We start from the raw sequence: 12,711 nt of genomic DNA on the forward strand, positions 1-12,711 counted from the left end.
TAATTAATACTAATTAATCCAAAAAATTAATTCCAATTAATTTATGATTAAATCTTAATTAATTATTAATATATTAATCATATAATATATTAACAAATCATTTATTATAATTTACTAATCATATAATAATCTTATATATATATATATATATATATATATATATATATATATATATATATATATATTCTCTACAAATGTCATTCTAACCAAAAATGACTTTGTTTCTAATTACAAGTATATACCAATTTAGTTATGAGCTTAGACACCTTAATCTAACACAATGTCAATAGGAGCCATGAAGAGTTTATTGTTGAAAACATGATCAACCATCGCTATTTGAAGATGATTAGTATAACTAAATCAAGCATTCTCTAGACCATCTACTTATTTTTTTATATTCAAATGAAAAACAAGAAACTAGAATTACATGGTACAATACAAAGAGTTATTAGCACATGAGTCTGTAACAAACATTTACTGATTTCTACTTGGCTTTGAAAGCATGAAAACTCCTATTAATTGTTTGCCTATTAAATTTATCAGGCTCTTTTAGCATTACGTCTTTTTAACCTTTTATCTAGGTTAACTGTAGATTGTTTTCCTATTTATAATTGTCTTTTCTGTTCCTTGTAATATACCTTTTCTCGATAATGAAATCCTAACAATATTTCTCTCTATTGTTTTATTAGCTCACATGATACTATTTTATTAGCTCATATGGTATTAGAGTTCTATACAATCCTTTTATTAGAAAAATTAACATTTTTTGGTATGATTTTCTTGTTCGTTTTTTCTTCTGTTGGATATGAATTGTTTAAACTCGATGGTTTTGTTTGAATTCAACTCTATTACTTGAAGTTACAATGATATGATATTTAGTAAACTAAAAGACTTTATTATAAGAAAACAACTTTTTGCCAAACAACAAAATAAAGGTAATATGAAAAAATAATAGATAACTTTATTTAATATTTGATGATGAAATTTGTTTTATCATAAACCTAACATGTTAAATCCTTACAATTACAACACTCATCAACCCACATTGAACAAACTATATCTATTATATGAACGGTAAATCAAATAATCAACAATCAATTATTATGATCATGAAATTGACTTTTAACCAAAAAAACTTAGACGAAAGAATTACAACCGTGAAAACCTCCTACTCTATAATTAACAAAATTCAAATTCGAATCATTTGTCAATCTCAATCCCAAAACAACAAAATTACACTTTAAAAGTATAACATTTTTTTTTTGTGTGTGTGTCTAAGGTTGGTGAGAATTGTGCTGAATTCACCAAGCTTTCACCTCAACCAAATCCTTTCCAACTCAATCTAACTTTTCCAAAAAGAGGGAAACAACAACCACATGCAATCACAAGATTCACAACAACATAAAAACCCAACATTGTGAGCATTGGGTGTTTGCCTAGCCATATCAGCATGTTGTGCGGCTTGTGCCCATACCGAGCCCACTAACTTTAGCATGATATAAAACCGATTATCCAATAAACATAAATATATTATATTATAATTAGAATATATAAAACCTATTAATCTGAACATAACAAACAAAACACTTACGCAAACACCCGTTTAATGTGTAATTCATGACATACACGTGTATATTCCGAAACTATTAAAATATAAAACTCTATTGGCCTATTCGCTGTAAATTATAGCCCAATTATTATTTTACTTTTTTTAGAAAGAAAAAAAAAAAAAAACAGAAAAAATAAAATATCAATCGGAAGAACGTGGCTGCTGTGAAAACATAGAGGCGGTAATACAGAGACTCTGGGTTCATCTTGTTTCTCTGCTGCCGAGATACTGATCGATCTCGACGAACGATTCTGATCGCAATCGAAAGTCTACAGATGGCGGAGCACGGCGGCGGAGGCGGATGTTGTCCGCCGATGGATCTGTTCCGTTCAGAGCCGATGCACTTAATACAAGTCATTATTCCAATCGAGTCTGCTCGCTTGACCGTCTCTTACCTTGGAGATATCGGCCTCATTCAATTCAAAGACGTCAGCACTTACTCTCTCTATACCTGCGATTATAATTTTTACAGATCATTGTTGTTATTGATGTAATTGTTGTGAATTCTTGGTGCATCGTGAGTTTAGCTAGTAGTGATTTGCAAACTGAGGTTTGGACGTTAGTTGATTTATTACAAGTAGGGTGTTGCTACGTTTTACGTGAGTGGTATTGATTGATCGAGCTGAAAGTTAGGGTTGGTTGGCTGAATTCAGCATCGTGATTTTTTTTTTTCGATTTGATCTTTACGTTTTTAGCAAGTTATATACTATAGCTATCTATGAATAGCTGAAATAGTCGTTTGATTCGTTACTCCACAATTTCTTTTAGGGTAGCGGAATAAGCCAGTGAATAAAAATGAAGTTAGTTATCTCAGAAAGGGCTTTGATGGCATATATATAGTCGATAAAGGTTTGATTGAGAGATAATTCTTGATTCCACTAGCACAATAATAAAAAAGAACAAATCTAGAAGAGCTTTTTATACTTTTCAAACTTTACCTTTTAGTGTATCTTCTTGTTTTGTGAATTTGGTTTCTAATATAGGTCTAATCTTAATGTTATTGGTATCTACAGCTGAACGTAGAGAAAAGCCCTTTTCAGAGAACATATGCAGGCCAGGTGAGTTTTAATCTTCCTTTGAACACTTGACTACTCATTACCCTTTGAGTCTTAAATTAGGAATAGAATTTGGCATTTGCAATTGAAGTTTGGAAATTGTAAGCTTTGACATTGGTTTACTTCTTGAAACTTTTATTTATTGGATCTGTATTTTAACTTGCTTCTTTTGTGAAGATTAAAAGATGTGCAGAATTGGCACGGAAGCTGCGTTTCTTCAAAGATCAAATGTCAAAGGCAGATATCATTCCCTCTGGGAAACTCGATACCAAAGCTGGCCTTAATCTAGATGACCTTGAGGTATATACAACTTTTCTTATCCATACATAAACTTATACCATCTTTAAACTTAATTTTTTTTCCTCTTGTGGTCTTTTAGGTGAATCTTGGAGATCTTGAAGCTGAGCTTGTTGAAATCAATGCAAATAGTGAAAAGTTGCAGCGTGGCTATAATGAGCTTGTAGAATATAAGCTTGTTCTGCAAAAGGTATATCTTATGTCAGTTCTTTTTCCACACTTATTGGCTACCCTTTTACTCTTTTCATTTATGGTAAATAACTGTTTCATAGGCTGGAGAGTTTTTCAAAGTGGCTCAAAGCAGTGCTTCAGAACATCAGGGAGAAGGTTCATCACATCAGGGTGCTGAAGAATCTTTGGAAACTCCTCTATTGAATGATCAGGTACATGTTATGTAATCATTAGTTTATTTCATTAGTCATTACTGAGTGTAGGTTTGACATGTACATGATTCTTTCTGATATGAGAGTGTGAAGGCTTGAAATCAGGATAGTTGAATAGTATAGGGTGTTCTTTGACCTGTTTGTGCTTTTAAATTTTAACTTTTTTCCCCTTCTTTCCATGATTCTTTCTGATTATTGTGTATAGGAGTCGACAGTTGACCAAGGAAAGCAAGTCAAACTAGGGTATATCACTGGGCTTGTGGCTAAAGAAAAAGCCATGGCTTTTGAAAGAATTCTGTTTCGTGCTACAAGGGGTAATGTCTTTTTAAGGCAATCTTCTGTTGATGAAGCTGTTACTGATCCTAGTTCAGGAGAAAAGGTTAGTTCCAATTTCCACGTCAGCTAATACCTGTCATCCATGTCAGCATTAAACATGACTACTGCTTTACAGGTTCAAAAAAGCGTCTTTGTGGTTTTCTTTTCTGGAGAAAGAGCCAAGAGCAAGATTCTTAAGATATGTGAAGCTTTTGGAGCAAATCGTTACCCTTTTCCAGAAGATTTGAGCAAACAAGCACAAATGATAACTGAGGTACACAGAATTCTTGATATTTATAAAATAGAATTTAATCAAATTAGGACACTGATTATATAAAAAATGTAACTTTTCAGGTATCTGGAAGGCTATCTGAACTGAAGACAACAATAGATACTGGACTTGTGCATCGTACTAATTTGTTGGAAACTATTGCAAAACAATATGAACAATGGAATGACCTGGTATGTGTAATAAAGAGAAAATTGCAGGAAATAGCAACATACTTTATTCTTTTTACTAATTTAAGAATTGTTTTTTTCTTTTTCTTTATAAAGATGATTTTTTTTTTTTTTTTTTTTTTTTTAATAACATTGACTTCATTATGTTTGCTAATTTAAGGTTCGAAAGGAGAAATCTATTTATCACACGCTAAATATGCTTAGCATTGATGTAACAAAGAAGTGTCTTGTTGCTGAAGGATGGAGTCCCATATTTGCAACCCAACAGGTTTATATCACTCTCTACTATATATATGTTTTGATGAGTTTTAAATATTATGCTCGAAGGTTGTAAAATTACGTGTCTGCCCCTTGTCTTTGCAGATTCAAGAAGCACTCCAGCAGGCTACAATTGATGCTAAGTCACAAGTGGGTGCGATTTTCCAAGTTTTGCATACGAAAGAAATGCCCCCAACTTATTTCAGGACAAATAAATTTACCGAGTCTTTTCAAACAATTGTTGATGCATATGGGTAAGCATTTCTGTAGGGGTAAATGGAAGAAGCAGCAATGTGATTTGAAAAATGTAATCCAATTATTATATGAATTTCATGTTGCTACAGTGTTGCAAGGTATCAAGAAGCAAACCCTGGAGTATACACTGTTGTCACGTTTCCATTTCTTTTTGCTGTGATGTTTGGTGATTGGGGGCATGGAATATGCATCCTGATTGCAGCTTTATTTTTAATATTCAAGGAAAAGAAATACTCAAGTCAGGTAAGTAACCAGTTTTTATATATATATATATATATATATATATATATATATATATATATATATATATATATATATATATATTACTTAATCTTATGAGAGAGATTTTGAATTTATAATTTATATGAAATGAATACAGAAACTTGGAGACATAATGGAAATGACTTTTGGGGGTCGATATGTTATATTCTTGATGGCTTTGTTTTCAATCTACACGGGTTTGATATATAATGAGTTTTTCTCGGTTCCTTTTGAGTTATTTAGTCCATCAGCCTATGCCTGTCGTGATGATGCCTGCAGGTACTTACCCCACCCCACCCCACCCCCTTGTTTGTGTTATCTTTGAGTAAATTGCATTTTTGGCCCCTAAGTATGAATGGTTTTTTCATTTTTGGTCCTTATTTGAGGTTTTTGTAACGTTTTTGGTTCCTGTCCCAAGTAAATCAACTAAATTTTTGGGACTAGAATTGAAAGTATCAGCTATACCTGGGGACCAAAACTAGTCATTTTACTTGGAAGGGAGACAAAAAATGTCACAAGAACCTCAAATAAGGACCAAAGTTGCAAGACAACTTTTTTTTTTTTTGAGTAAGTTATATTTTTGGCCCCCTAGTGTAGTTGTATAGCTATTTTTGCAAATTTGGTCCCAAAAAGTTCCCCTAGTGTAGCTAAGTTTTGCAAATTTGGTCCCAAAATGTTGTCTTGCAACTTTAGTCCTTATTTGAGGTTTTTATAACGTTTTGGTCCCTGGTCCAAGTAAAATGACTATACTTTTTTGGAGTTTTGGGACCAAAAATGCAAAACTCAGCTATAATGAGGGACCAAAGTAGTCATTCTATTTAGGACTGGAATGGAAAACATTATAAGAACCTCAAATAAAAAGACCAAAATTGCAAGACAAACTTTTTGGGAAGTAAATTGTAAAAATCAGCTAATACTCGGTGACCAAAAGCAGTCAATTTACTTGGATCAAGGCGAAAACGTTACATGAACCTCAAATAAGGATCAAAATTGCAAATATCTGCTATACTTAGGGACCATTTTACTTGGAACAGGTAAGAAAAACGCTACAAGAACCTCAAAATAAGGACAAAAGTTGCAAGAAAAAAAACTAATTAGGACCAAAAATAACCATTTTACATGGAACAGGACCCAGATTACAAAAAAATCTTTTTGGTACCAAAATTGCAAAAACCAGCTATACTCAGGGACCAAAAATGTAATAATTATTTATCTTGTTAATCTTTTATTGTGCATGCAGTGAGGCTACGACTATAGGTTTAATAAAGGTGGGTGACACATACCCATTTGGTGTGGACCCCGTATGGCATGGAAGTCGAAGTGAATTACCATTTCTCAATTCTTTAAAGATGAAAATGTCAATTCTTCTTGGTGTTGCACAAATGAACCTTGGAATAGTTTTGAGCTTTTTCAATGCTATCTACTTCAAGAACAGTGTCAATGTCTGGTGAGTTCTGTTAACCATATTTCAATTATGTATGTATGTATGTATGTATGTTTACTAATTAATAATTATATCATATGTTGCAAAATGTTCAGGTTCCAATTTATACCCCAGATGATATTTTTAAACGGTCTATTTGGCTACCTTTCACTCCTTATTATTTTGAAGTGGATCACTGGTTCCAAAGCTGATTTATATCATGTAATGATATATATGTTCCTTAGCCCCACTGATGATCTTGCTGAAAATGAGCTTTTCCCAAATCAGAAAACCGTTCAGGTTCAATTCTCTTCCTCCCAACACTAATTTATAACTAGAAAACCAAATAAATAATTAAGCAAAAAATTTTGTTTTTTATAAAAATAAACTTTATTCAACTAAAGTTTAATAGAAATGATTTCATTGACAATGGCAGCTTGTGTTACTACTTCTATCCTTAATTGCTGTCCCATGGATGCTGCTACCCAAGCCTTTCATTTTAAAGGCACAGCATAACAGGGTATGTCATGTTTTTTTTTTTTTTTTTTTTTTTTTTTTGATAAATATTAAAAGACCATATTTAATGTTCCACTTCCAGACACACCAAGGTGATTCCTACGTGGCACTTGAAGGGACTGATGAGTCACTGGTGGAGGGAGGTCATCATGGCTCCCATGATCATGAAGAGGAATTTGAGTTCAGTGAAGTGTTTGTTCATCAACTTATTCATACAATTGAGTTTGTACTTGGGGCTGTCTCAAATACTGCTTCCTATCTTCGTTTATGGGCACTCAGGTAAATTTTAATCTTCCTTTTTTTTTTTTTAAAAATATATATATATATATATATATATATATATATTAGAAAGGGCAAGATAGTCTTTTCACATAGAACAGGGACAACCAAAACCATAGGGACGCAACGCAAACCTATCAACTTTTTAAAAGTTGGACTGTAACTGCAACTGTGACCAAACCACAGGGACCATTTCTGCAACTTTTTATGTCTGATAACGAAACTTGTAATTTCAGCTTGGCGCATTCGGAATTATCCACTGTGTTCTACGAGAAGGTTCTTCTTCTTGCTTGGGGGTAAGTTTTCTAATCAACATCAGTCTCAGTCTAATGCATGTATATCTACACAAACGTTATTATTAATTTTTTTTTTAAAAAAAATTTATAAATAGGTACAATAATGTGATTATTCTTGGTGTGGGGATAATTGTATTTGTGTTTGCAACTGTGGGGGTGTTGTTGGTGATGGAAACACTTAGTGCCTTTCTACACGCGTTAAGGCTTCATTGGGTGGAGTTTCAAAACAAGTTTTATGAAGGAGATGGCTACAAATTTGCTCCCTTTTCATTCGCGTTGCTAGTTAACGAGGACGAATGATCACGTGCCACCTGTCCATATTTGCATTTGTAATTTTCCTATCTTGGACGATATATGTGTAAAAAACAATGAGAAGTGAGACCTTTCCACCATATTTTTTTTTTCACCAATAAGAAGAGCATTCTAGTGGCTTAATGTGAAGTGTCATAAGTTATAACACTTTGTATTTGATGACATTTTGGTAATGAGAATTTGTTTATTTATGCAAATTATTTATGTTTATGTTCCAAAAAGTTTGGACTTTTGACTAATTGTGTTTGGTTGTTGAAGTTAAACGTGTACTTTATCGATCGTTATGGTTGTTGAATATGATTAAAAAGAGTAAAGTGGTATAAAACTAATCTATTCTTTTCAAGTGTAAATTACATTCAGTTTTATTGGTTCTGTTCCAAAAAAATTTATCTTGTTTTTGGTCTTAAGCTCTTTTGTTACAGTTTTGATATATATTTCAAGTAAAATGAGTAAAATCACGATCAAATTTGCAAAAATTAGTCGTTTTATTTGGAATACGGGACAAAATCAAAATAAACTAAAGTTGCAAAAATGCTATTATTTAGGGACCAAAAATATAATTTACTTTATTTTTTAATAAAGCTATTTAATATGCTATAGATATATTCTGTAACCCGAATAAAAAAAAACTTTGAGCTTAATATTTTTATTTAACAATAAACTAATAATCTAAAAATTATGTCGAGTAACTTTTATCTTTTAGTTTAAAAAGCTTATAACTATTATTGCCAAAATACTTATCTTTATTATAATAAAAGAAACTATTTGATTGACACATCACCTATTTTTATATATAATGATACTACATGTCGTTTTCTTAGTATTTTGTTTATTTTTTATTTCATTTGATATAAATCTCAAATTTTAAGGACTTCAAAATTTAATGTTATATTTTTTTTCAAGTATTCTTAATAAAACTTTTATTTTCTTAACACATTTAAATTTATCTAATATAAACCCTTAAACATAGGAAATTTAATATTAAATAACAATTTATTCTCGTTATTCTTTATGCAATCATTTTAACATAATCAAAATAAAAAAAAAGTTAATATATAAATCTGTAACATCCCAAGTTTTGTCATTTGAAGTCCATGGGGATGAAAGGGTAAAGCCATGAAGAGCCTAAGGGCTAATTTGTAATTTTGGGACCAAGAGGAGTACGCCGCGCGTACGTAAGGGTACGCAGGGCGTACTCATAAATGAAGGAAACCCTAATATCTCGGGTTAGGGACTATATAAACATCCTTATGGCTCATTTTCTCTCATCATTCTCAGCCTCCATCTTCCAGAAACGTCCCTAAACCCTAGCCCTTGTGTGAGAGTGTAAATTGGTGGGTGTTTCGAGCTCTTGAAGGTGGAATCATTGCATCAAGGAGTTGGGGAAAAAGTTTGGCTTGTAGATCTGAAGTTGTGTTGTACCCTAGAAGCTCCAGAAGGTAAAAAGCTTCAATCTTTATGTTTGTATAACATAGATCTAGCCATTCTAGCATTTTGGAATCATTTCTTGTCCCAAAAGTTCCAAGATGATGTATGTTGTGTTTTGGGCGAAATGATATGTCCTTCTAGACTCTTGGAGGGGTGTTGAGTGTTAAAAATGAGGTCCCAATGGCTTAGGAGGTCCCATGCAAGTAGTAGAAGGTCTTAATGGATTGAGACCTTAGATTAAGAACTTTCTGGACGTCCAAAGTGATAAAGTTCGAGACTTTATGAGTCCTAGGCATATTTGGTCGATGGATCTGAAGTTTGGACTTAAGTGCTTAAGCCATTAAGCACTTGTTAGGATTTTTGTTCGGTTCGCATACACCCCGCGTAGGAAGATATACGCCCATCGTATAGGGTTAACAACCCACTTTCCAGTCAACATGAGTCGAGGTACGCCCCGCGTACCAGAGGAGTACGCCCAACTTACGTCCTCTGATTGGGCTTTTGACTTTGGGCTTTGAGTTTTGGACTGTTTATGGGCTAGCTGGACTTAGGCCTTTGCTGGTCATTATGGATAAGGTGTTTTGGGCCAAGTCTTGGTAATGGATCTTGGATTTAGGCCCAGATAGGTAGTGGGCCCAATTTGGAAAGTTGGGCCATTGATGGGCCTTGTTACATGGACTTATGAATCATGGGTTTGGTTTTGGGCCATGACCTAAATTAGAGGGGAGGCATATGGGGCTACTGTTATAAGGGATTCTTGGTAAAAATTTATATTCCCGTTTATTGACTCGTTATTCGCTATTTTGGATAGTTCGGGATTATCGGTGAGACGGTGGTTCGGGAATCTGTTTCTTCGGTTCAGATCGACATTTCGAGGTGAGTTATCCTCACTATATCAACATGGTCTAAGACACCAAGGCCGGCCCTTTCTCGGATTGTATACTAGTTTTGTTTGATATGCTTATTGATCTGTTAGATATGCATCCCGGTAGTTAGGATGGTATGATGTTAGTGACCGGTTAGGATGTTGCTATGCTATATGACCTGTTAGATCGGTTTGTTTGTCTATGGACTGTTATGTGATTATCTGTTATATGTGCACATGGTTGTTTGTTTGGGGTTGGGTTGAGGCGGGTCCTGCTTTGTGCTGTAGGCCAACATACCCAGGGCGGACCGGATAGACTGTAGACCCGGAAGGGGCACATAGTCAGGCCGAAGGCCCAACGAGTGGTCCAGATAGGCTGAAGGCCCGAGAGGGCAGTCCAGACGTGCTGAGGCTCGGAGAGTGGACTAGACAGACTGAAGGCCCGAGGCGGGCGGTCCTGTCATACTGTAGACTCCGGGAGTGGACCAGGTGTACTGAAGGCCCGATGCGGGTGGACCAACCATACTGCAGACTCGAGATGCATGGTTGTTCTGTATTTGTCTATATGATATGGTTATGGTATTGTTGAGGTTGGTATTTTGGGGGTGACTCACTAATCTTTCTGGCTTACAGTTTCAGTTTATTGTTTCAGGTTCAGCGGATGATCGCGGGAAAGTGAATGCGTGATCGTACACCTCCTCGAATGCTGATTATGATTTTTGGGAACTCTGATGTTTAAACTATTTTGAAAAAAAATTGTAATAATTGAATGGTTTTATATGAATTAAAAAGTTTTAAATTGGTTCAAATTTTATGGATGTTACAAAATCCCTATATACAAAGAATTATTTTCATATTTATAATTATATATAACATTTTTTTATTATTGAATTTTTTATAGATAATATGCAGATTTACCACATAAATAAAAACAACTACTTTCAACTATCAGCTAGTTTTGATATAACATAGTATATCTATATTAAATGTCAATATCGATGATAGTTTTCACCGATGTTTGGCTACTCTATATTTTTTAAAGTGACATGTTTACAATCGTTTTTTTTAACATACTTTATAAAATGACATTTTCTCTTCTTATACTTTTTAAAGTGATAATTGTTATCTCTTTATTTTTAAAATACTTTGTAAAATGATATTTTTCATCCCTATACTTTTTAAAATACCACTTTCACAAAATTCACTTTGAACTTTGTATAATGTCACTTTCTCCCCTCCATTTCCTTAACTACTTTCATTCGTTAACTTAAAGGAAACTATTTTTTACGTGCTTATTTTAATGTAAGTGTCGGTGTAAGTTCAAGATGGTCAATGTTTCGATGTAAACTTATAGCTTTCGCTCGTTATTATTATTTTAAAAAAAAAAACTTACTTGCTTTTTTTATGTACGCGTCAGTATAAATTTAAATTTGTCTATGTTTCGACGTATTTTTTTCTATTTTTTCGTGCTTATATTTATGTACGTTTCATACGTATGAGTCGGGTCACATATAATACAATTTTGATTATTTGAACTTTTGTTAAATATTACTTACTTATTTTTATGTACGTGTCGTATAAATTTATTTTATTTACGTTTCAATGTAAATGTTATATATATTTTCGTACTTATTTTTATGTATATTTCCTATGTAAGTTTTCATTGGACGATATAAATTGGAGTTACTTAGTGGTTCTGACTTTATATGTTTATCTACCAACAAATACAATGATATATAATTTTTATCAATACAGTTGTCAAAATTTAATTTACAAAATGCACCGCAACGTGCTTTTGTATTAAAGATAAACTTTGGGTACTTTTAATTTTTCCCATGTTACGTGTTTGATTTTTAACTATTTTTTCTCTTAATCTTTTTACCTATTGGAACCATCGTATTAATACCGATTATGCAACAAAAAGGCATACATGTTTAAGTTGCCTAATTAATAGGTATCGATTAATAACTAAATACATAAAATATCAGTTAAAATAAAATAGAAATAACGTTTGTCCTCAATTGATACAGCCATTTGCTCATGGTGTCATGAAAAAAAATCCAAATTCACCAACATGCGTGACAAAATTTATACCACACGAAATTGACATGACTTCAAATATAAAACAACCAGACTTTATATTTAATAAAGTCTTCTATTTTAAAAGTAGAAGATATTTAATTTCTCAAACATAAATTTTAATTTTTAATTTTTTTATGTAACAGTCAACTCATTTGTGCATCTCGGCCACTAAGATGTTATTGGTCTAGTGCAGTGAACCCCCCATGCCCCATGCCCTTCCTTTCTGACCTTTGTTTTAACATATTTGGGGCGACTCGACAAAAGCCAAAAGAGTATTGTTTTTAAGTAGGGTTGCAAACTTGCAATAATTAATTTTAATTGATTTATTTGAAATCGAATTTTATTACATATAATGAGCCAAACTCAAATATGGTCGCTTTCCTTGAAATTGAGTTACCACAAATAATTTTCAGAATAATCCAATAACATGCACTTAAATCTTAGGCACAAGAACGTTAAACAATGTATTAGATTCATATTGATATTATTCTAATATCAAAGTTCTAGAGTGTGGGGTATTATGAATATTTATATTTATGCCTCCAAAAATGGATAAGGATGATGTAGATGTCAGTTTTTGAAAGTTAAATATAATTACTAGCGAATCCACCTGAATCA

At 32.9% G+C, this 12,711-nt stretch overlaps 1 protein-coding gene across 1 annotated transcript; it reads left to right on the top strand.

The window, feature by feature from the left end:
- Nucleotides 1-1,757: 1,757 nt before the first annotated feature.
- Nucleotides 1,758-7,915, top strand: LOC145075276 (V-type proton ATPase subunit a3-like). The gene is made up of 18 exons (XM_079021574.1): nt 1,758-2,037; nt 2,623-2,667; nt 2,842-2,964; nt 3,044-3,151; nt 3,234-3,344; nt 3,550-3,723; nt 3,796-3,933; nt 4,014-4,121; nt 4,279-4,386; nt 4,482-4,630; nt 4,721-4,874; nt 5,011-5,171; nt 6,133-6,339; nt 6,432-6,615; nt 6,752-6,835; nt 6,914-7,110; nt 7,347-7,406; nt 7,502-7,915. Exons 1-18 carry the CDS (start codon nt 1,885-1,887, stop codon nt 7,704-7,706), a joined length of 2,469 nt encoding a protein of 822 aa, XP_078877700.1. The 5' UTR covers nt 1,758-1,884; the 3' UTR covers nt 7,707-7,915.
- The last annotated feature ends 4,796 nt before the right edge of the window (nt 7,916-12,711 follow it).

This window comes from Lactuca serriola, chromosome 9, assembly GCF_051521515.1.
Source record: "Lactuca serriola cultivar US96UC23 chromosome 9, Lser_US96UC23_V15, whole genome shotgun sequence".
Classification (NCBI taxonomy): Eukaryota; Viridiplantae; Streptophyta; class Magnoliopsida; order Asterales; family Asteraceae; genus Lactuca; species Lactuca serriola.

What these genes read in the sequence shown, in the direction of transcription:
- LOC145075276 (XM_079021574.1), top strand. Translation starts at nt 1,885, where the DNA reads ATGGCGGAGCACGGCGGCGGAGGCGGATGTTGTCCGCCGATGGATCTG. An exon ending in CTCCTCTATTGAATGATCAG is followed by an intron (nt 3,345 to 3,549) that starts GTACATGTTATG and finishes TATTGTGTATAG; the next exon opens with GAGTCGACAGTTGACCAAGG. An exon ending in AAGCACAAATGATAACTGAG is followed by an intron (nt 3,934 to 4,013) that starts GTACACAGAATT and finishes GTAACTTTTCAG; the next exon opens with GTATCTGGAAGGCTATCTGA.